Source organism: Aulostomus chinensis, chromosome 5, assembly GCF_037954235.1.
Source record: "Aulostomus chinensis isolate RoL2024-O1b breed Wild chromosome 5, RoL_Achi_v1.0, whole genome shotgun sequence".
In the NCBI taxonomy this organism is placed as follows: domain Eukaryota; kingdom Metazoa; phylum Chordata; class Actinopteri; order Syngnathiformes; family Aulostomidae; genus Aulostomus; species Aulostomus chinensis.
Window position 1 is genome coordinate 24,700,508 of NC_141324.1, and position 25,529 is coordinate 24,726,036.

General features: G+C 42.6%; 1 protein-coding gene across 2 annotated transcripts; it reads left to right on the top strand.

Annotated features, from left to right (window-relative positions):
- Positions 1-169: 169 nt before the first annotated feature.
- colec12 (collectin sub-family member 12) lies at positions 170-25,339 on the top strand. Of its 2 annotated transcripts, XM_086204114.1 has the most exons (10): positions 170-568; positions 2,947-2,997; positions 18,938-19,060; positions 21,610-21,696; positions 21,773-22,816; positions 22,962-23,528; positions 23,622-23,764; positions 23,850-23,959; positions 24,068-24,210; positions 24,381-25,339. In XM_086204114.1, the coding sequence occupies exons 1-10, from the start codon at positions 562-564 to the stop codon at positions 24,398-24,400; spliced, it is 2,295 nt and encodes a 764-aa protein (XP_086060240.1). In that variant the 5' UTR covers positions 170-561; the 3' UTR covers positions 24,401-25,339. The 2 variants fall into 2 exon arrangements, with proteins under 2 accessions (XP_086060240.1, XP_086060241.1); XM_086204115.1 differs by lacking the exons at positions 170-568; positions 2,947-2,997 and adding an exon at positions 5,682-5,953 and having other exon boundaries at positions 24,381-25,338.
- The last annotated feature ends 190 nt before the right edge of the window (positions 25,340-25,529 follow it).

A 25,529-nucleotide genomic window follows, 5' to 3' on the forward strand; every position in this document is an offset into this window, starting at 1 on the left:
TGAAGTAACTCAAATCTCAGCATCACTCACAGCCCACAAATATAACACACACACACACACACGCACACGCACACGCAGCAGCAGCAGCAGTAAGGGGTGCCGACGGTGCACAGATGTGGGAACACGTGGTTGGTCCAGGCAGCCCTACGGGCGCACCACTTCCTCTCACGGCTGGATGTGCTGCACTTTTTGACTTTCTCCGGTTACTTCTGCGGGTACCAGAGTGCTGAGCAGGACGAACCACCTTTACATCTTTCCAAACTACCACATAAATAAGAAGATTGTTTGTTTGTTTGTTTTTTCCCTCTGTAACTTTTTTTTTTTTTTACTTTGGGGGGGCCGCTTTTTGCTCACTCGCGACTTGTTCTCCACTGAGGTTCACCCGTGAAGTTACCTGCGCTGAAGGAGGCGGACGGAGTCGTGCATTGAATATGACTGATTTTTCTATCAGTGGATGTTGGAATAAATAAAGTCGGCGGCGCTCGTAGGGAGCTTTGCAGCTGCGACAGCGATGCTGTGGATGTAACTTCATCATCATCTTCACAACACCACGTCACCACGATGAAAGGTAAAGCTCACGGTGGGGGCGAATCGAGCGGATGCACAGAAAAAAAAAAGAATAATGCGCGCAAACATTAGCGACCGTTTCTGCTCACCGCTGTGCTCTTTGTCACTTTTCATGCGCCGTGTCTTTGAGCCTGAGACCTGAGGAATGTGTGGGCAACAACTCACGTCTGACATCTGGTCTCAATTAAGAGACTGTTTGGGATTGTTTTGCATCTGGCTGCCGCTGCCGCTGCCGCTGCTGCTGCACATCAAACACTAAAACTGCGCTGAAACGAACGAAACGGGGAACATTAAGTTAGTGGTCACCCACTAAATCGCTCCTTCTTTTCACCTGGTTTCTTTTTGTGTGTGCGTGTCGGCGCTTGTGCGTAAAATTTTGGTTGGTTTAAAGTAAATTAAAGGACTTCAGGGGAAACTTCTCTGACTCACGAGCTTCTCTATTATGATGTAACCAGCAGGCCAACAGCGCTTTGGCTTTGTTTTGTTTCTTGTTTTTTTTTTTGTTTTGTTTTTTTAATTCTCAGTAGTTGACAGCTCGTGATTAACTTGCCACATGGGTCTTTAGGAGTTCCTCCTCCCTTCAGCTGAGGATCTAAGGGCAAAGGCACAGGTTGTAAGAATGTTGCTCCTGGAGGCGCATTGTGGTTTTTGGGTACAATGATTTCACTTGAGTTGATGTGCATGTGGTAACCTAGACAGGTCAAATAAGATTACCAGTGTCACACACACACACATACACTCAGATTTAGGTGCTGGAAATTCAGGAGGTGGAATCTTCACCCACGCGCAAAGATGTCTGGTCAGCAAGCGGCTTCCTCACTCGCCGCTTCACGCCACCCTGTGGTCCATCCCAGCCTGTTAGTTCTGCTTTTGTTGGGATTGTGCTCTTCCTTCATTGATTTCTCGGAATGAAGGAGCAAAGTAAATCAGATCTCCCTACTTTCTGCTTCATTTTCATTCACCTTTTGCGTTCATATTATATTGTTCTTCTTTTATTATGCCAATGAATTTGTTAACAATCATCATCATAATAAAGAATACCTGCAAAAAGCTCTAAATGAAGGATGCAGGGAGAACAACTATTTGATGACTTGGCCATTACACTTAGAGGCAGTGGGACTTTCTATGGACGTGTATCACATTTTCAAAGATGAGTACACGATTGTTCTCATACTCTGTCTGCTATCTAGTCCATTTCTCCTCCAGTCACTGTTACTGGATGTGTGTTCGTCCAGTATCCTTTATTCAATCGTTCAAAGAAGACCCATCTTGTTCTCCAAGTCCTCAGCTCGTTGGATGATCTTCACTCGTCATCTGTCAGATTTACGGCATTGTTTGCTGGGTGAAGACGTCTGACTGTCGGCTGCATTTGGTTCAAAAATGAGTGTTTACTCACGTCGCTGTATAATCATTCTTTCAACAGCGTCTCAATTTGAAGCCCGTCTAGTAAAGTCAGTGCCGCTGAACTGAAATTACACATAACTTTCAACCAATCTTGGCCCAGTTAGAAAGGCCGTCTCAATGCATTTGGACCTAAAAGTCAACAAATGAATGCTCACTGGGATCTTTCCCTCTAATCCTCAGGCCAAAATTCCAGTTAGACGAACTGTGACTCAAATGCTTTGTTTTTTCTGGGTTGTTTTTGTTTTGTTTTTGTTTTTTTTTACATCCACAACTTGGGTGAAATGTTATATTTTCTCAACAGAACCAATGTTGCACAGAATATTTGAAATATTAGGTGTGACGCGGTTTAAGATTTTTTTTAATTCTATTTTCACAGATATGTACTGAATAAGTGATTTTTGTCGCTGTGTACATTGTGAGGTCCCTGCTGTGCCTCCTGCTTTTCAACCCCAGGACCAGTATCTCTTGAATATTGCAGTATTCATGTTTAGCCCTTTGGGACAGGGCAGCTTTCTTGACTCTCCAGTTTTGAAGCCACAAGGAGAAATTTCTCCTCTGACGGACGACTATTGTGCTCGTCTCACCACACGTCTCTGCTGTTTGGCGAAACAAATGACGGTCTGCTTGGGACAATGTTTCTTTATTTTCAAGGACAAGGACACAATAAAAATACTTTTACGTTACCAGGATATTTCCCCACAGGCTGGAGAGCTGGTTGAAAGGAGGCATTCAGGGACTTCCGGAATATTGGAATTTGGAACAAAGAACGTTTACTGAAAAAGAGTTGCTCTCATGTCTGAAGGAGATTGTTTGTTTGAATTGAAGCACAGAACAATGGAGTTTTAGAACCTGTCATTTTGGCCCAAAAAGCTTCATAATTTCCATTACAACAGCATTTTAAAAATGATTAGAAGCGTGCCCGCACAAAGCACATTCCACTCCGTACATCCATTTGTGTCTGTTTTGTTCCTCTAGACGACTTCGCGGAGGAGGAGGAGGTGCAGTCCTTCGGTTACAAGAGATTTGGTAAGTACCATGTGACTTCTTGACTCCTGGCTGTGAACCTAGAGGACCACCTTCGTCTATGAACGTCCTCCATTAAACATGAGTGAGCTGTCAATTGTCTAAATTCATGCATCGAGAGTATTTCCGTCAACTACAATATTGTGATTGGCTCGATTCCATCTATAAGTATCCTCAAAGTTAAAAAAAGTAGGTCACATGTTTTTTTCTTTTCTTCCCAGAAACCAGCTTATTTTTGGCAGCTGGATGCTTTCATTTTTATTTCTTTGTTATAACAGCGGGTGAGTTTGGTGGAAAGAGAAACCACAGCATCCTGGGTGTTCCTGACCACCGGTCGTCTGACACTGCAACCTTATCAGCACCCTCGAACACTTCTGTTCCCAAAACTGCAATGAATAACTCGGTCTGAAACCTCAATATTTTTCCGCTCATTTCCTCTCTCTTTAATTCCCCGATTCTATCTCACTTTGGAAGAACCAGAGAGGTCAAACCTTCCAAACAGGTTGAAGAATCCCACTCATTCATCAGGTTATAAAAATTAAACCCAATGACCAGGTGGTAGGAACTCTCCAGATGTGTGTTTTGTAACATTCCACCACGCTACATCAACACATTCTTTGAGTTCCAGTAGTTCCCCCAACACAGCTGTCTACCAAGAGATCTCAGGAAAAAATATGAAAGTGCAAATGAATTTGATCACAACAAATGTACGGTTCATCAGCTTTCATCGAGACTCCAAAAAGTACAAGACCGACAAACGCACCAGGATGGATTTGAGTGGTTGAATTCGGTGCTGGTATTCACAGAAGCTTAATGTCAGATGTGTAAAATCCAGTGTAGTGTTAAAAAAAATGGGGGGGGGGGGTGTGGGGGTGGCAACCAATGAAAGATGACCTCTAACCCTCAGGTGTGTCCAAGTGTCCTGTAAGTTGTTCCGAGTCACAGGTGATTTCATGTTAAACGCCACTTTTATATCTTAGAAGCAACAATAGATTCTGCAATTTGTCAGAAGGAATGGCCAAAAAATTTGAACTGTTGAATAAAATTATTTTGTGATAAAAGTTTTAGAGTTCTTTGATAACTATCAAGAACTGTAACTTCAGCAACTTAAGTTCCTGACAACGTTCTCCTTTTGCTTCCAGAACAGTGATCAAACTGAAACTGGTTGAACTGGTCCCTGTGTGGATTACTGAGCTCTGGGCTCCATAAAGACGACACTGATTATACCGGATGATTAGCTTGATTGTTGGTAAATGGACATTTTCGGACAGTTTTTTTTCCTCTGCCATTTATCATTATAGGGTACTGTTAGCTTCAAGCTAATATTAGTTGCTGGCTTTTTCTGTGTTTTGGAGTAACAAAGTGGTGAGGAAATATCATCGTGAGTTTAAGATGTAAGCAGTAAGTATCTGAAAGGCAAAAAAAAAAACCACTTTTTAGGTGAAGTATCACTTTAACAGTATTTGGTTCCAAAACACAATCCCTCCCAAACTGTTTTTGTGCCTGAATTCAATCAGACCTCATTTTCAGCGCTGATTTGTAACAGGGCAACAGAGGCAACTTGTTTGTGTCGTATTAGACGGTCAGAACAAAGGAGCTACATCTACTTATTAGGTTGCTGGTGCTGAAGAAATAAAAAGAGCAAAATGTGTCATTGACAACGATAAAATTTACATAATAAGACGATTACAAATGAAACATCCAGTGGCAGATGTTGCGTCCTTTCTGCTGTCCTTTTATCACCCGTCTGTGGCTACTGACTACACACCCCTGTTTAGTAAATCCGAATGTGTGTCTGCCAGGACATAGTATGTGCTGGCAGGGAGGTACAGACTTCACGTGTCTCCTCACTGTGCAGAAAAGCTGGACTCATTTTGACATCTGCTTCTCACAAGAAGTCTGTTATCCCACCAAGATTGTGTTGAAACCTGAGAAGTTGCTGAGTTGCTTCCTGCGTCCATAATGGACGTTTACATAGTGCAAACCTATATACTCAGAGGGAGAGAGGAGGAAGAGGAAGAGGAGGAGGAGGAGGAGTAGGTATCGTGAGGGTCCATGCCCGGGCTGTGCTGTGTCAGCAATGTGCCAAGCTGGAAAGAGAGCGAGTGTGTGTGTGTGTGTGTGTGTGTGTGTGTGTGTGTGTGTGTGTGTGTGTGTGTGTGTGTGTGTGTGTGCGTGCGTGTGTGTGTGTGTGTGTGTGTGCGAGAGAGAGAGAGAGTGTGTAGGAAAATGATGGAAACAAAACCTCAAGGGGAGATTATTTTACCAAAAATATCAATTTCATATGTCTTTATTTCTTTCTGTTTTTGCTCCCTCACTGTTTGTGTCCGTTATTTATTTTATTTTATTTTATTTTTTAAATAAATGTGCCATTATGTAATTTAAATTCACGGGGGAAACATTTTGTCAACAGATTTTTCAGCTGAGGAGTCACATTCCTTGGCCAACTTATTTTTGGGAGCAAAACAGCAAGTGGTTTTAATTTACAGGGACGTTATTACCCGAAAAGAATGTTTTCAGAATGCCTGCCTGTTACTTACAACCCCCTCCAGGCTGTGCATGCATGCAATTCATGTTGTCCTAATGAAAGATTGCTCCCTTGTGTTTTCAATAAAGAGCGGAGTGAATCAAACGAGGAGAACGAGAGACACAATATCATCCGATTAAGTAGAAAACAAAGACATAAAACAACACAGGACACCGCTGGGTTGACCTGTTGTTGGTTCCAGACCAGTGATGGTGGGTCAGTCCTGGACTGAGCATTGAAAGGCAGGCAGCACGAATCGCTTCATCCCCAGCGGGGGTCAGCGTGATGCGTGCACGCTGAGAGCTTCAAGAGCTTCTTTGTTTAACTCTCCGACTGATAATGACTCCAGTACAGATCGTGATAAGAGTGATGCAAAGCAGGTGGCGGTGGCACCGGCACATTCTTGACTCAGAAGATGAAAGCACGTTTGCGGTGAGCACGACTTTATTTGCTTTCTTTTCTTGCCATGCCAGCATGGGGGTTCAGTAGGAAGTAGTTCACTGCCTCTCTTTCATTTGTATTTAGTTGGGAGGAGTGGGAAAACAAATATGTCTCTCAGTAACACAAGAGAATTCTAATGACATTGCTCGTTGCCATGTTGTGCATCCTGTGGATCAGGCATGAGGGAGAAGTTTGCCTCCAAGGCTCTCTGCCAGAAGGTCTTTCTAATAGTCAGCCAGCCAGAAAGCCTTTGTAAAATGTGGTTAATGTTATGAAAGCTTCTATTTGAACCCAAACCATGACGTTTTCCTGAACCCAACAGAGGAGTTGTGTTGCATAAATGTTACCAAGTAGTTTGAATGTCCAGAGTTGAAGCTGAAAAGCACATGTGGGATATTCTGGGTGCACAGTCCTCAGTATTACTGCTGTTTTGTCCATCTCTGTAATGCCTCACATGATTTCCTAAATGTTTCTGGCAGAATACCGTCTGTCTGAAGGGAGTTGAGGCAGACTTCTTCTTTGGATCATAGAACATTTGCACAAATTTTTTTCAGAATCTACATCTAATCAGGGGCGTCAGGGAGACCACAGGACAGCCCGATCTGTTGCTCTGATCCCAGTTAAGGCGTCTCTCTTATTCTCTCTTTTACAGAGAATGAGACGCTGCTCGTTCATCTGTACCCAAGTCAGCCTATAGATTCTTTGTTACGTCTTTACAATAATTCTCCTCCTATAGAGTTGCAGTAAATGGTGGTTAAAAACCTAATAAACATAGATTAACAGTTGTAAATGACTTCTAACCTAATTTCCATTATATCAATACAAGGTCATTATTTGGCAAGATGAAAGTACTGCATTTTCATCCAACAATATCTTTTTAACCTGGATGGATGTAAAATTGTTTATTAATCCTTTATAAGGGGAGACTCATTGGGAGTGATTCTTTTTATACTGGGATTTTGCCTCTCGTGTACTTCTTGCAGTAGTAACAAGTATCTTTAGGAGTACACATACACATCCCCCATTTGAGAAGTTAAATCCGTGGTATTTTTCAAATATCATTTCTAACATACATTTGCACAATTACATTCTGAATAAGAATTTCTATCTTTGATAATCTAAAACCTATATTTTGGATTTCTTGACTTCCTCTCCTTTGGTACCCGTATCGGTTGTCGGTGGATGGGTCAGTGTTTTTTTTTTTTTTGTGGATGATCTTTGATCAAAAGAGACTTTTATTGCAGCCAGACCTGCCGACACGCTCCATTTGGTATTAATCTCAGAGAGCGTTGGTTTCGGCCACCATGTTATCTGGATTTATCAGGCACTTATTGAACAAAGACAACAGCATCAGGGATGAAGCTGCCGCTATCGTGTGAAAGACGACATCTCGAGTGCTTGTGTGGACTGAGACCAGCTTTACCACCTCAACAGAAACGCTGCTTCGTCCCAAGAGACTGGTTGTGAGCAACACCCCTGCAACTATGCTGACATCTGGTTGGGTGCCTCACGTAATAGATGTTTGTTAAGATCTATTTCACAGCAGGTTTTGGCTCGGCCACAAGAATAACACGCATACAAGTATTGGAAGTGTCTGACTCACTTTTCTGTCAATGTTCTGAGACAGGCTCAGCCATGAAGTTCTGCATATGGCTCGGCATCAGTGTTACATTTACTGAAAGTCCTTTGGCTATTAGGAGGGCCAACATCAACCTCAGTGGTTCAGCTGAAATTCAGCTGAAAGCAGAAATGAAAAATGTGTATTTTCTTTGTTCTGCAGCAAGTCGCAACTCTCTGCTCAGGATCCGACTCTCTGACCTGCCTGCGGTGCGTTCGCTGCTCCGCCTGTGGTTACGTTGGCTCCAAACCAGCACACCCCTCAGTATATTTCTTGTTTATGATTTTGAACTTGTAATTTCGGAGATGCTGAGAAATGTCTGCATGTTGTGCAAAGAAGCCAGACATTTAGAATTTTTCCGTAGATTCAGCTCTCAAATGTTTCTGTGTCCGATTCAAGTCAGGCATGAGTTGGTGTATTTACATCTGCTGCACTGGAAAATATCTGAACGGCTCTGGCTGCGGCAGTATATGCAGGGTTAATTGCAGTGACATTTAAAGAAAAGTGTTGGTACGGGCCTGCAAATGACACAAAAACAGATTCTCTCACTGTAGTAATATCTGCTTAAACTGTTCTTTTTGGCGTTGTTTGCTTCTTGAGACTTTCTCTTCTGTTGCTACGTCAATACAACGATGGTGGAAGGAATTCTACTTGAATGAATTTACAAACGGAACAAAGACGTATGAGTATGTCAGTAGAAAATGTTTCAAGTAAATGAGTTTCTGATAAAATAATTAACATTCCCTTTTAAATGCTACAGAGCATTTAAAAGGCTGACTACCTATCGAATACACACGCACATGTCGCCACACATCGCTACGTCCTCCTTCCGTTTCTCTTGACGATGTTTGTTTTTGACCCGAAACTGTTATTTCTGTCACGTTGCACCTGTTGGGAATTTTGAATGTGTCTTGCTTACAGTGCAGCCGTCATTGCAACATTTGCTGATATCTGGGCCGTCTGCATCCCAGCAGAGTTGATCTTTGCTTCATCGTGTGATAAATGTCTACGACGCACTTTAGTAATGCGACTAGGATCAAATACACCACAACTTAATCCAGTTTCAGCTCAGTACTCCTACAATGACTTTGTCTAGGTTGAAATTAGAATAATCTGTTAATATGTTGGACTATTGCCATCCATGTAAACTTAATGGAAATATTCCATTATTCACCTAATATAGACAATAATCTGAATAAATTGCTGCCATATGAAGAGAACATTCTGTAAGAAACTCAGGTTAACACCTTAATCATGGTATCTTTTTTAGAACAAGGTCAATCGTTGGACTATTGTTGTCTGTGTAAACATAACCAATGGTTCTGGGAATAAGTCCACTTTAAAGTCTACTTTATTCTTGTGCTAATACATACTTGACTTTGTTTTCTGCTTGGTTCAACATGTCCTATAGCGCAGCTTCAACAGTCTGAGCAGGCAGTCAGATAGCATCGCCACTGTGGTCAGCAGCTTTCCCCCAAGTAAAGCCAGACTGGGCTGGAGGACTAGCTGTGTCCACATTGTGTGGTTTTACTGGCTCTGCTGGGTAATTAGGCTTGAAAGTGGTGTGTGGTAGTGAGATGAAGAAGTACAGCAAAAACTCAGACTGATGATCATCAGGGTGGTTGATGATTGCTGCAGATTTAGTATCTCCAGTGCTCCCATAGCGGGCCACCCAGCAGCCACGACCACATAAAAACCCAACTGCACAGATGGTCTGTGCCGTTAACTCCAGCTCAGTGGCTTTGGAGGTTCATGTGAGTGTGTAATGAAATATTCTGAACCTGCAAAAGAAAATATGTTTCACTTTATTTGTGTTCATGTTGTTGATTTTGAGATTAGAGGTTTTTGATGGATCTGTGACACGGGTGCACAGCCGGATAGATGTCTGTGACGCTTCACTACTAGAAATACTAAAATCTGCCTCAGCCACGTGGTTTGAGTTTGTTCACGCTTACATAATCCAAATTTTCAGAGAGTGCAGCATTTTTTTGTCCTCTATAACATTTGGCTCACTGTGAAACAACAGCACGTAATGTTATACTTCATCAGACCCTCTAGGTGCCTAAACCCTCGGCGGTGACTTAAACCAGTGACAGGAACGGTGAAGTATGAAATGTGAGTTCTGCCATTCCAGGCAGTGATTGTCTCGAGACGGTTCTAATAATGTTTCGTGTGTTGGCAAACTAGTTCAGCCTCTTGAGCACAATATGAGCTGGTCTTGGTAGGCTTGTGTGAGTTCTGAATCCAAATCTGGCTAGCTGTTGCCAGGTGTAACAGACCAGATCCATGCTAATTACTCCTGCAGGAACGTTTAACATGAACACGGTTCCGTTCTAGGATGCCTTTGCGTTGGAGCTGATGTGGTAAGAACCCCCTCTGTTCCTTTTTCCCAGTCTTACTCGAATGACCTCATTTCAACATGGCAACAGTAGAACCTGAGCAGGGGTAGCCAGGGGTCTTCTTGTTCTCCACTCTGCCCAGAACAGCTCTTAAATTCATGCATGTTAATGATTTAAATCAAGAATTGTGTGCTTCAGCGGAACACGTTTTCTTACTGCTGGTGTGCTATGGGAGAGAGAACCGAACATGTTCTAAAGGTTCTTAAAATCTCCTGAACCTTTATGGAACTGTAAATTCCAACATTTCAGAGTTCCCTGTATGACTTGAAGAGGACGTTCCATTTTGGGTAGTGGATGGTCTGGCTGCAACATTTTAAAGATGACATTTTGGAGATAAACCCAATGTTCCCTCAAGGTCGCATAGGTTCTCATGTGGACTGTTTGTCATATGATAACATTCTTATGTGTCTGTGGGGAATGTTCCATGTTGGTTATTTTGTGGTCACATTAAAACATTAAAAACAGACTTTGGATGGAAATAAAATGCTCCCACGTGGTTCCCTGTGGGTCTAGAGGTCATATAACAAAGTTCCGCATCTAAAATTACATGTAAAGGTATTTAGGATGCTGCTTTATAACGTTCTCACAGTTCTTTAAAGGATAGGGGGTGAATAGCAGTGGAACATTCGGCATGTTCTTGGAATGTTTTGGGGATCATTATGGAACATTCCACCGGGTCTTTACTCTGTGTTCCCAGAATGTTTCCAGGCAGTCAAGAAGTGAAGTTCTTCTAAGAGTAGTGATTTGGTAAACTTTCAGAGAACATTGATGATGTTCTGGGAACATTTAGAGGAACATATATGCAATGTTTCCTTCTTGTTCTCTCTGCTATATTCCATCTATGTTCCCTCATTTGTGTAACACATTTGCTTTTACACGAAGACTTTTTTTTAAAAATGTTGCCCAAAGTTTAGTCTTGCAGGCAGGAAGCAAATCCTGATGATGTTTGCAAGATCTGACACCTATTGTACCTCTTAACATTATAGTATTTGCAAGCCTGCATGAAAGCCAGTTTCAAATCTGTCTGTAAGACTAAACTGAGGGCTTAAAAAATCCCTCAGTGTGTAAGAACAAATTTGTACGTAAGAACATTTCATGAAAGAGGCCAATTGTTCTGTATTAGTCCCAGAATGTTTGCACAACTTTATTTAACATTAGAAGAACCTTCAACAGGAAATCCAGAAATAATTCCTAAAGTTCCCAGAACATCCAGAATGTTCCATGAAAGTCTGCCAAAGACTTCCAACCTTTGATGAACTGTGGGAAGGTTCTAGAAACGACTGCGACTGAGATAGAGAGTGAACTCTGACTACCGTTACCTCAAACCTGCCTCCTTTGTGTTCTGCTGGATTCCTTCTTGACAGGAGAGAATGTCTCCCCAAATCAAGCTCGATTTAACAGAATGGACGACTGAAATAAAGGGCCAATCTCCTGCTGCAGCTGAAACTGAAATTACCAAGGGAGGAGAGGAAGTTGAACTACATCTTATTACAGGTTAACTAGTGCCTTGCGTATGTATGAACATGAGTGAACACGCTCGCCGCTTCCTCTCTTGTGTAGACACAGGTGCTACTTAAGTTGCCTTTTACAGCTTCCTCTGGGGAATATTAATTCCAAATTACATAAAGAAAATTCTGCCTGCCAACTCCACATCTGCTGGCCAACTAACAATAACACAGTCGCTCTCGAAATGCAGTCAGATATACAGTGGGCCTGATGTTTCGTGGAAACTGCTGGAGAAAAATCTTTTGATATGTAACCCTTCATCCCATCCTCAATACAGTGGCCCCGCTTTGTTTATGAGGCACACTTACAGTACTTGCGTGCCTAAAAAAAGGTCTCTCTCAGGAGATTATGATATATGACCTATTTGTCATTGTCTGCCATCCTCTAACCAGGCGCAGATGTGATGACAAAACCTCAGCTAATCAACTCCATCTTCACTGCTTCATTGGATCCAAAGCTCAGTTTTAACAGCCCGTCCAACTGCTTTTATTTCAGTCAATTTAGCTTTCGTTGTGTGTTTTAGCACCAAAACAGCAGCCCTGCACAGCTAACAAATAATACACCATCATCGTGATGAGCATTTTTGCAACAGTAACTTTTTTTTTTTTCCTTCGGTAAAATTCTTTCGCACATCACTGCTCACTTCCAAGTGCTGTTGTTATTGCGCAACTTTTAAGGCTCACATTTTTCTGTAACCATGTCAGAACCCTGACGGGAAATGCATTTATAAAAACTCCGTAGAAAAATTGTAATCTTTGGCTCTTTGGGAGCGATTTAAGTAGCAGGTGGAAAGATCGTAAAGTTTTTCAACATTTTTCCTCGCAGAGAAATAGACTGGTTTGTGTATATAGTTAGTAAAAATCCGTATATTTTTACATAAACTTACATTAAGATGAGGGAAAAGTCTGTTCTTTTTTTTTCTTTTTTTTTTTTTCTTACGACAAACTCTGCCAGTAGTTTTCAGTCAAAGCTTGAGAGGCGCTAACAAGCAGACATGTTCCAAACATTGTATATGGTGTTTATGATGTGGTGCGTGGCCATAGCCTTCGGAGGACACTGTTCATCTTTGTCAGCTCTCGGCAATTTATTTCCACATGTGTGTATAATGTATGTATGTTTATCATGTAATGTATCTCATCCTGCTCTGACATGCAGCCACCCATGTGCTGTTTTTTTGTGTTTTTTTTTGTGGGTTTTTTTCTCAAGGAAGTTTAACATTGAGATGTGAAGCTGATGGATCTCCTCACTCGTGCTGTAGAGGAAGGGAGGTGAGGGGTCGTAGTAAAACACCCTAAATAAGCTGGTACTTGATACTTGGCATGATGCTTCGAATATTTGCGTGTGTCTTTTGATTTGGCCCCACTGTAACAAGGTCCAGATGCTCAAGAGAACCGAGGGCCCAATTTTAAGTGTCATAAACCTCCTAACAGTTAGTTGAAAAAAAAAAATGGCCCAAGCATGCTAAGCTAGCAATTCAAGACTCTAATGTCTTAGTAATTTGTCTCAGTTGTAACTTCCCCTGTTAGAGAGGGTTTGCTTGTTAACATTCCAGTTGGCGACTGCTAATAGCGGGGTAGCGATCAGGACTAGAGGGGAACACGGGGAACCCAGGCCACTAAAGGTCTGCTCAGGTAATGAGGTTAAAAATGAGGTCACTCCTCAGTTCCTGCAGCTAAAATTGTTATTATTGTTATTATTATTGTTCGTGTTATTATTATGCATTGATGTATTTCTGTATTTTTGAATGAACGTACATAGGAGTGGTCATCAGATAAGTATCTTATAAGTGTGAAAGTTGTACTCTTTATATCCTGTGACATCAAGATTTAGGTGCAGCTCTGCTTAACTACAGTTCGTTGAACTTTTCATTTTTTATCTTGAGAGATCCGTGCAGGATAGAGCCCCTGAAGTCCTGTAAGGAGGCGTGTTTATTATCTTGTCTGAAAAAGTTATTATCTTGTGCACACAAGACACAAAAAAAAATCTCACCTTTTAGACCTTCCGGAACAAGAAGCACAAATCTGAAAATGGAAATTCTGTCACAGTGGTGGAGGCAGAACTCAGCAGCAGGCATAAAGTACTGGTGACAGATTTATGGCAGAGAGGGAAAAAGACAAGAAGCCAGGAGTTCAGGATGGAACTAGACAATGAAAGTGACAAAAGTAACGAACGGAACAAAGAATGTGACAAAGACTGAAACAACAGGTGTGAAATACAGGCGGACTAATGAGACAAGGAGCAACATGTGGTAAAACATGAAGGCAGGATGAGCTGAGGGGGTAGAACCATGACATATGTACAACATTCATGGACACACTACATACACGGCCTAAGCAATGTCAAAATCTCTGTTCGGACAAACAAAGCTTGTAGTCTGCAAACACATTAAAACAAAAGTACAGATACTTTGCATGAATTCATTTTAAATTTCCCCTGTGTGGGATTAATAAAGTATTCTTATTTAATTAGTCAGTATTTACCAACCGTGGTGCTGCTGTGATGCCGCGAACTACATTCATTCATTTCCGAAGTAAAAGACAAATAAAGCAGTTTTGTTCCTGCTGTTAGCAACTGTGGTATAATTTTAGATTCATTTGTGTGTCTCCAGTGTGTATGTTTTGTTTAACTAAGGCAGTTAAATCCAATTTGCTTCACTATAAATTCTCATCTCATCTGTTATTTCATGTAACTGGAACGCTGGACAGCATGTACATCTGTGGACAGATACTACTACTGCGTGTAGAGCTACTCACGAAACACAGCAGAGTGACACGACTAGAAGAATTCCTGTGGCAGCCTCCCTGTTACTGTATATAATATAGTATTAACACGCTGCACAAAGGGTCTTCACACAGAAAGGCTGCGGTGTGCTGTAAAGGCTTTCTTTGTGTTGTCATGGAAGTTTCCACTGCCAGCCAGGAGGGAGACAGGGCTGGCAAGTCTGCAGCAGGTTCATGGAAGAAAGAAATAAGTGTTGAAAAGTGTGTGTGTGTGCGCGTGCGTGCGTGTGTGTGTGCGTGCGTGTGTGTGTGTGTGTGTACACATGCAGCTGTAATACTGACACCAAAACGGGACTGCACCCATCACTCTTAGACTGATGATGAAGCTGGACCATAGTAACTGTATTAGTATCAGGCTTGGTCTTTGAAAAAAACAGTGCGTTTAAATTAATCTGGGCAGATTGAGAGTGTCATGCATACTTGTACTTCTGCTTCATCTGTAGTCACTGAAACTAGTACTAGTACTCAGACAACATGTGTCACCTCCAACAGGAAGGCTGCGTGGATACAAAATACATAGTCATCAAAATCTGGTCCCAACTGGTCAAATTAGATCCGCCAGAGAACCAGAACCCCATCTGCGCCATCTCTTGGAGCCAGATGAATTCCTATCCCTCTTATTCAAATGCATGAATATCATCATCAAAATATGCTCAAATTGTTTGAAAATATCAGCTATTATATTGAAAAGAGGCCTGAATCACTGTTCTGGAATTCTGGAAGTCAACCATTTCACATGGACTTTGATGGGCATTCACCTATGTCCACATGTATGCATGATTTTGGATTTTTGCTGATATCCAACATGCCAATTTTTACAGCTAATTGGGCCAATATTTGCCTAAGTAGATATAATCTGTTCAAAAACAAATTTATGTGATATCACGTGTTGTGTGGGTTTTTTTTCATACTGGGAAAACAACACTTACAGTGAATTTAAAAGAGTAACAGTTTTCTTTTTGTCCTCAAAACTTGGATTTTTTTTTCTCATTATTTCTGCATCATAACACCAGTGCGCAACAAAAAGAATAACTTATACTGATTACTTTCCAGTATATAAAAGTAATGACCGGTAACGTGCTGATCTTATCACGCACTGCTGATTCCAATGGCAGAGAATCTACAATCCTGCAGTCCTGATCGCCTCCAAAAGACGAGGCATTCTGCTAACAAACAAATGACAGCGTTTGCCATTTAGAATTACAAGACTTTAAGTATAAAACATAACCCTCTTGGTGGAATTAACTATAGATTTAGCATGTTAGCATGGAGAAAAGCTGAATATGAATGTAGAGGTTAAGATATTTGACTGGGTGGGTGATAGACTCCACCTGCTGGGGAGGGAGAGTCAGTCGAATTCATCATCTGGGGACCAGGATCCTCTGAATGTTTTGTCAGACTAATTTAACCGAATGGTGTTTCTCTCTGATTTCAAGAGCCAGAGAAAGCCAGTTATAGTTGTATATCGATTCATATCTTGAAAATCTATTCATTTCACTGGCTTCAAAAGCTCAGCAAATAGAAGAGAACACATGAACAACAGCATGTTAAAGTGTTGGGTCATGCTTTTCACTGGACAGCAGTAATATGTCAGGTACCTCCCCCCACCTCCTTGACTCTCTCTAGGCTTCTTTGGCATTTATGAACCTCTCGGGATGGTCTGGCTGGACTCCAGCTCCTTGATTGGGACATCCTGGCTGCCTTCCAGCCTCTTAACGTTCATCAAGTTCTCTTCTCCCGTGTTCTTCACAGAACCGGTGCTTTAAGCAGTGTGTATTCAATCAGCTCCTGACGTGTGTGTGTCAGCATGTTTATGTATTGTTGCAGTTTATGCTCAGACAGCCAGGGACCACAATGGACCAATTTATTTGAAACGCGACACACTTGCTGACTAATGAGATGCAGCAGAGGGAGTGAAGGGGCTTTCACAGACCAGAGCTTGCAGGAAAAAAAAAAATTACGGTTCCTTTTGACTTCCTTTTATTGTATGTCATTATCTTTAGGAGTTGGTGCCACAATGCTGACAGAACTGTTGTTCAAGTAATAACACCTGGAGGGGGTCCGGCCTGCTGACGAGAAGAGGGAAAATGTTGCAACCCAAAAAAAGTCATGTTCCCAGAATGAAAATCCATGCTTGTTCTGTGGAAACACCAACCCACCAGTCCAGATTACTGTATGAGTACTGCATGTTCTACCTAGAGGCATTTCTAAAGAGCAGTATCAACATTCATATCTGATGCTGTTTTTAACAGTCTCTGTCTTTGGTTTTGGTTTTATTGCAAAACACCTTTTTTTTTTTAATTTGGCATGACTAGGAAATAGTTTTAACTTTCCAAGTTCCCAGTCAAATAAGATGATCAAGCATTTTCCTTTCGCTTCCCCCACACTTAAACTCTGGTAGAAGGAGAGTGTGTCAGGTCTTCATCTATTCCACTCAGAAATCATGTATCGATTTATTTCTACTTTAAATGATCCAATTGTGTTTTCTAATTCGTCCAGCATGGGTTTTCAAGTGTTAAATAAATACATGTTCTCATGATGGTTAATTGAGCCATGTGTTTGTTGACAGGGTGGGAGGAGGCCGTGTTGGGATAGTCTGATGAATTGTGTATCCTTGTTGTGAAGTTTAAAAGGTACTCAAATGTGGTTTCAACTCTGTAAAAATTCAGTGACCAAAGAGAGAGAAGAGCAGGACGAATACCACACTGGTGACAATCTCAGTGATGGGTTGCTGTTAGGGCTGCACGGTGGTGCAGTGGTTTGCACTGTGGCCTCACAGCAAGAAGGTTCCGGGTTCGAGTCCCGGCTCGGGCACGGGATCTTTCTGTGTGGAGTTTGCATGTTCTCCCCGTGTCTGTGTGGGTTCTCTCCGGGTACTCTGGCTTCCTCCCACCGTCCAAAGACATGCAATTGGGGACGAGGCTGATTGGATTCTCTAAATTGACCGTAGGTATGAATGTGAGTGTGAATGGTTGTCTGTCTCTCAATGGACTGGCAACCTGTCCAGGGTGAACCCTGCCTCTCGCCCGTTGACGCTGGGATAGGCTCCAGCCCCCCCGCGACCCTTAATGTGTAGGAATAAGCGGAAGATGACGATGGATGGGTTGCTGTTCTGATCAATATTCAGGTTTTCTTAACATACGTGAGGGTGCTGCACCAATTAGTTATTTGAAGTTGTGACAGTGAGACAGTTTGACAACTGTTGTGAATCTGTGATACCGCCCCTATGATCTCAGCTCTGATCACCACAGACGTGCCACCTCTGCCTCCCCCTTGACCCCGAGCCCCCAGACGCTGGTCTGCTTGTTTACATGGTGTATGTTGTCTTTCAAGCAGCATGTGGTGAAAACCAGTTGGGGGGCCTCCGGTGTAGCTCTCAACATGGACAGCAGTGGTCTGCATGTCCGTGTCTGGGTCCACGGCCGGGCCCCTTTGAGATTGTCTGACATGATGTTTGCACAGATGTGTGGGTCCAAAGCTGAGAGGCCAGTGCCCCTCTGGTGGTCCTGGCCCACCCCCTGACTGGGAAGGCATGAGCCTCTTTTGGCTCCAGATTGAGTCCCATCATGGGACAGGACTTAAAAGGACTGAGGCATGACACTGATAGGGTTGGAGGTAGGGAGGGAGGGAGGGGGTCCAATCACGATGTCATTACAGCTGTTGTAGCTTCTTCTGATGGAGACAGTTGACCTTGTTGCAGCACGATGTGTATCAGTCCTAGATGAGAGCGCTGACATCTGCTGCTGACTTCCAAAACTTTAGTTAAAGCTGCTCATCTCAAATCTGTGAGTGACTCAGCCTCAGGTTTGAGATTTGCTCCAACTACAGAAAGTCTGTTAATATGGGAGTTAATACCACTCTCTTAACTGTGTGATATTGTTTTTTTAACCTTTGTTCAAATACATACAACTAACATCTCTGCAGAGAACCAAAAGACTGTACAATGACACCCCACTGTGGGATTTTATACAGCGCTCAGCAGCAGAGGTGTGAACTACTCACCAGCACCAGTGTTTTTGAAGGAGCTGTTCCACCGTTCCGGCTCACTCCCACACCATGACTAACTGATCTGTTCCTCTCATTCTGAACAGAAACACCAGCATGATACTCCCACCTTGATAAAACTAATGAAGTCCAAAAACAGATGCCTGAATGATGCTCAGCGTCCGATCACATGTTGTTGGTGTCTTTTAGGAAGTAGGACTTCTGGACATGCGAACATCTGTGAAGCACAATAAATAACCAAGAAGTTCACTGCAGCGGGGTTTTAGCTTGGATGGCAACAGGGAATGACACAGAGAGTGAACGTCAGCGTTTTGACTCGGCCTCTCTTTCATATGGTCCACACATGTGCAGTGTTTTTAAAGTTTCATAGTGAATCTTCTTGCCTTTTCATGAGGGCCAATGTTTTGAGTGGATAGCTGGCTGAAGAAAAGCACAGCGTGTCCCACTTTAGACGTGCAGAGCTAAACTTAGTCATCGAATGGAAAAAAAATGTCCCATGTGCTTTCATTTTTCAATGAAATCCTTGAGCTTATTTTTATCAGCTGCCCCCTCCAGATGCTCAACATCTGACTTACTACTGCCACTACGGTTTGTGTTATTTGAATGAAGCAGACTTACGACGTACTACGTATTGATTTTTTTACACAAATTCCATTTTGTGTTGCAGGAATCCAGGAAGGATCCGAATGCACCAAGTGTAAAAATGACTGGGCCTTGAGGGCCGCTATTGCGCTGCTCTATGTGCTCTGTGCCATGCTCACAATAGCGGTGGCCGTCCTCGGCTACAAAGGTAGGTCACAACACAGGTCAAGTACAGGTGACACGTGTTGTGGTTTTTATGTGTTTCTTAGTCAGATCCAAACAGATTTTACAGCTGTCACACAACAGAGGGCCAAATATGTCTAGTCCTCTCATCCGGCCAATTTAACATAAATCTCTTAAACACATTTGTAATTTTTTTTCTTTTTAAAAGGATAAGCCATTTCCTTAAACAGCTTGGCTCTGTATTTTAACATATCTTCCATTTATTTGGGAAGGTTTTCAAATATTGAAATACAAGTAACTGTGCATAGCAGTATGAATGAAGTTTATGGGATAAACTCTGAATAAAACACTGTATAGTTTTTGTACTTTTGGAAACAATAGTCCACCAGTGTGACTTAACAATGTATATCAAATATATTTTGTGCAGTATACTTGATGCTGAGGAATCAAGCTATTGCTAAATTGATTTTTGGATAAATGCGTTGCTTTGGTACCAACCTTTAACAATGTGCTAGTTCCCAAAAACATCATAGAATCTCACAGTTTGCATGTTTAAGGCTCAAGCAAGTTGCTCTACAGCTTATTTCACATCAACCTCATGCTGTATTCACAGCGTCTCCTTAAAGGGCCAGTTTCAGACAGCGTCAGCTATTTAAGTCTTATTACATTATGTTTGATCAAATGCCGATGCATAATTTTACATCCCTTAAATCCATCAAAGTTGAAATATCACAATAGTAGAATGTTGATTGGATTGTTTTCATGGATTCCCCCTTGTGTTTTTGCTTCCTCTGCCTTTCTTTTTGCGGTGTGTGTGAATGTGTGTTGAACGGTGTCACACTGAACTAAATGGAAAACTCAACCCAACCAAGTCAGTTGACGTTAGTTTCCAGCCACTTGAAGAGACTCCCGTGATGAAATATCTGATTCTCTTTCCACTGAATTGATATCCATCAGAGATTTGTCTTGGCTTGACGTCGGAAGCGCATTCATGGTGGAATATTGTCATTATTGCTGTTCGGAGCAGGGTTGCAGTGCTAAGTAGAAACAGACAGGAATTCTAGTTATCTCAGAGGCAATCAATGTGGAATCCACTCTGTACGCTATCTAATCCTCTCGACCGGATCAATCAGAGGAAACCCATAAGGCCAAAATAGTCAAGTCCTACCTGTCCTAACTCAGTGACCTGTGCACACCAGCCAGAAAACAAAACGCCTGGCCCCTTAAAGACAAATAATCTCATTCAGGTGGAGATCTACATCTGAATTATACCTCATGAGTACTGTCAGGATTGTTCAGGGTTTCCAGCTTTGGATCTGCGTTTTGTGCGGAGAGACCATGTGATGGTTTGAGTCTAATGTCTAACAGATGACCATGCAGCGACTGCCCCGGTTTAACAACCCAGAGGAGATTTTATGGCTTGGTGGCAATTTGTTGTCTCTTGAACCACATGTTGACTCACAACTGGCAGCAAGTGTCCGCAATAGCTCGTGAGAAACCAATGTTTCTTCTACACACTATACACAGCATAAACAAGCAAGTACTCTATAGTCAGGAGTACGTGCAGAGGGTCGGCACGGCTTTTTGCTTCTGTAGCAGCATTGATCAGCATTAGTGCTTGACCTTGTTGGGTAACTGCCTCATTACGGCTCATAACTCGGGTCACAATGGCAGTCAATAAGCCTTACTCAAATTAGCAAGCTTATATAACACATAATACTTTTCCAATAGAGGACTACTGCAGGGTGGACGGAGAGATTAACAGAGGGGTGCAAAAAGGCACGCGAGAGATCCGATGGGAATGATAGTGAGGCATGAATTTATATTTTATTGTTGCATGTTGTCATTAGTGTCATGTTACATTCTTAGATGAATGTTATCAACAAGGACTACACAGCACTTGTCTGTCCTCACAAAAGTTAAAGAAACAATCAGTTGGGGAGAAGAGAAGAAGAGGAGGAATGTGTATTCCTGCTCCCCGCAGTTGACCAAAAGCTCTTTCCAGAGTCAGTGTGTGTTTATGTTTGTCCCAAGTGCATGTTATTGTTTTGTGTTATCGTCACTTCTGGAATGATAACATTTAGGATGCTTTCCAGTACTTTTTTTTTATGCCCTTTTTTTGGACGCCCACATAGCGACAGAAAAACAAGTTTTGCAAGAGACGAGATGGACTCTGGCTGCAGATGGAGAGGGAAAGAGAAAGAGAGTCCAAGTGTGGAATTCATTATTGGTTTGACATTGTTTATTCTCAGGAGTTGGAATTTTTGAATGTCTGAGATTTATATCGATCAACAGGATGCACAGTTGCTTAGTTACCAAAAAGAGAAAAACATAGGAAACTCTTCTGTGTGTCCAGCATACTGAGTTGCTGTGTCAGGGTATCCAGTTTCTCTGTTGAGCTGTATGAATGAAGCAGCGCCCTCTAGTGTTCAAAATCAACTTGACACTAAATTGTCTGCAGTCTGGTTAATGTTCATTTATCTTTCTATTTCTTCCTGTTTCCCTTCATCTATTTATTTTCTTCTATTTTTTATAAATATTTTGATGCCCTTTTCCCTACTTCTTCCCTCTCAGTGGTCCAGAGAATGGACAATGTCACAGAGGGAATGCAGAATTACGGAGGCAAGATCAATGCTGTGGAGACGGACTTGAAAAAACTAGGTGAGCCTCATTTTCACATGATTAACATTCTGATTTTTTTTAACCTAATGACACTTGATGTGCTTTTGACTTTCAGACGATCAGACAGGCGAGAAGTCTGTTAATGCCACCAGTGAGATCAAGACCTTTAAGTCAGATCTCGGAACGTTACAGAACCAACTGAATGACATCGCTGCCAGGGCGACGAGAAACAGGGACATGCTTGATGAACTTCATATCACAGGAGATGACATGCAAAACAGCCATATCTCCCTGCAGAGTTTTCTGAAAGAAAATGCAGCCTCAGTGCGTGGGGTCAACCAGACACTGGCCAGCTACAACGGCATTATTAATGACCTCCAGACTGACACTGCACGGCTTCAGTCAGAGATACAGGGTCAGGTCAAAGTGCAAAGCCAAACCCAGGTCAGTGTCAGTGCTCTAAACATCACCCAATCCCAGCAGCGCATTCTGCTCAGCACACTGCAGAAGACCATTGAGGATGCAGGCCAGGCGGTGCAGAAACTGAAGAATGATTATCAGGGTCTGCAGCAGACAGCTAAACAGACCCGAAGTGACACAGAGTGGCTAAAGGAGAAGGTGCAGAACCTCCAGATTTTGGCAGCCAACTCCTCCGCACTGGCTCGATCTAATGGAGACGCTCTAGAAGACTTGGGGGCTCAGCTCAACACTCTAGCTAGCCAGATCCAGAACACCTCAGTCCTCACTGAGGTGCATGATCAGAACCTGCGTGAGATCATGGACCACCAGAGAGATCATGATAACACCACTTCGTCGAAATTTGATGAGATGGAAGCAAGACTGGACAGACACGAGAATGACATGGACCGTGTGACTGGAAATGTGAGCTTCGCCACTCAGATCCTCGGTGTCATCAGCTCGGATCTCAATAGTATGAGGTCCTGTGCTGAGACAGTGATACGACACTCAGACCTGCTACTGGGCCTGAATAATAGCTTAGCAGAGGCCAGTGCAGATAGCAAAGAGTTGCGAGCGCAGCAGGACGAGCTGGTGGTGAGGTTGGACAAAGAAGTCAGCAGCCTATCAGTAGTGATGGAGGAGATGAAGCTGGTAGACAGCAAACACTCTCAGCTCATCACCAACTTCACCATCCTGCAGGGTAAGACTACATTTGGTGGTGAGAGGATTTTATTACAGAATAGAAATGAATTGTAATTTTTCTTTGTGACAGTCCTTAATGGTGCTAAAACCTTGGCAGTAAACATGCAAGTAACAGTTTACTAATCCACTAAATGATGTTTCAGGTCCACCTGGTCCAAGAGGCCCCAGGGGTGACAAGGGGCCCCAGGGCTCAGTGGGCCAGCCTGGTCAAAAGGGTGACAAAGGAGACAAAGGGATGCCAGGTTTGGTGGGACCAAAAGGAGAAAAGGGTGCTGCTGGAATTCCAGGTGCAGCGGGTCCAAAGGGTGCACCTGGGACTCGAGGCCTTCCGGGAGCTAAAGGTTCAAGAGGGTCTCTAGGTCGACCGGGAATCCCTGGAGAAAAGGGTGAGCCTGGAACTCAAGGGCTTCCAGGCAGAGATGGACAGCCAGGGATGCCTGGGCCACAAGGTCCACAGGGCCCCAGAGGAGCAGCAGGACCTGCAGGTTTGGAGGGGCCACGTGGCGCAGTTGGACCAATAGGCCCTCCCGGTCCTCCAGGGCTTCCAGGGCTACCTGCTGCTGTACCTCCTCTAGTTCCAAAGCCCCTGAAGCCCTCACAGGCCCCTGAAACCTCCAAACCATCTGAAACCCCCAAACCAGCAGGGGAACCCCAAGGTTCTGTATCCCGGCAGGTCCAGCCCCCACCAGTTCCTACTACTTCAGATCCTGGTGAGTAAAGTAACGTAGATGAGCAAAGAATGAAAAAGTCAAACTAGTATTGTTTCTCACCTAAAAGAGCCTCCTGATAACAACTCTTTCCAGGATGCCCACATGACTTCAGGAGGTTTGGAGACAGCTGCTATTACCTCTCGTCTGTTTCTCAGAGACTCAACTTTGACGAGGCAAACCAGTTTTGTACCAACGTGTCGTCTCATATGCTCATTATCAATGACAATGAGGAACAGGTATCAGCTCAACTGATGGACCAAACCTTCAATAACTGGGGGTTCAATGCAGGCTAATACATGTTGGCTGCTCTTTCATTCGTAGCAATTTGTGAGGAACGCTATCGCGGGAAAAGGTTATTTCTGGCTGGGACTCACTGACAGGGAAGAGGAGAACGTCTGGAAGTGGGTGGATGGAACCATACCAGTTTTCAAGTGAGTTAACCTGTCAAGTTGATTGTACAGCTAAGTCTGAATCAGTTTAACTTGCTTTTGCTCCCCTGTGATTCTTGAACTTTTGATACATGTTGTTCATGTGGACAGGAAATGGAAGCCCGGCCAGCCTGATAACTGGACTCACGGACATGAAGATGGCGAGGACTGTGCCGGCCTCATCCACAACGCCAACTGGAACGACTTCTACTGCACTGACCGCATTGGCTTCATCTGTGAACGAGCATCTGACTGTTTGTACCTCCTAGACACCAAATGGTCGATTTCGACATAAAGCCGTGTTTGGAATGATAAAAATACTTGATGCTAATTCAAATCTTAAGACTAATACATGTTCAATAAATAAAGCGTACTTTAGATCAATTGAATCTGTTTCATTCTGTTTTTCTTGTTCTCTTCACAGTAAAAGTTCCAGTTTTATAGCACCCATCAATGGCAGCGCCGGCTGTCTTGGGGGGTTTAGGTGAAGAAGCTGCGAGGACAATGAAGAACATGAGGAGGAGCTCTGGAGGGGACTTTGATGAAGCCAGTTCAGTTGGACATCACTGAGACTTGGACTGATCTTTGTCTTAAAAGGCACTTTACAACACAGTACGGTGCAAAAGACAGAACCTGCACATATCCGACCCACTATTGTTTTGATTTAGTATTTGGACTGAAGGAAACTTGAGAATGTATTCATTTATTTCAGCTGCAGTGAGTCATTATCAGGTGCAGCCACTATTGTACAGGTGTATCTGTAAATATAGTATGTCACAAAAGATACCGGTTAATTCATCTTGTTTCATTACTTGGCAACCTTGTCCTTCAAAAAAAAAGTCATCAAAAACTATACAACATAAGGTTATTCTGTTATTAATGTGGAACTATTTTTATACCAATAGCTCGTTCTCTGAACTGCGATCAACGGAAGCTCTTGAGGAAAAAAATGACCCACTCAGCCTCGGAAAATGACAGCAACCTCACGTATTAAGCAGAAATAAAGTTGGTGTAAATTCACATATCAGCCATTTAAAGAAATATATGCTCAGTTGAGCAGTGCTGCTGTTTTTGAGAAGGACGCTATGTCTTAGACTTTTGACTGCCAGTATGAATTTTAATATGGAGCACATGTTAACAGTATGCAAATATTTTGAAATGTACATCATAAGATGATTGGTGCATTACACCAAATACAGTATGTAAAATGTGTTACATGCTTATAATTTCAATAATCAGTTGTAAGTGTATGATTGCCAATTCATGTTTGAGTAATGAGGAGCAGTTTGTAATCAGGCTCAAGGCTCATTATGCCTCCTTTTAAATTACCAGTTTCTTATTGATATGCTCAGACATAATTAAAATTTAAAAAAAATTCAAAAATGTAGTGTGTATGCTTTTTGTTCCATTAATCATTTTCATATTAAACATGTCCAGTCAGATGATGTTCCCTGAAAATTGTCATAAACTGAACAAGTACAGTGATCAGGTAAGTCAGAGAGATTTTGTGACCTGGCTCGTGACTCTAAAGATTCCATGGAACGACCAAAAGACCCTATGATGTCATCAGCGG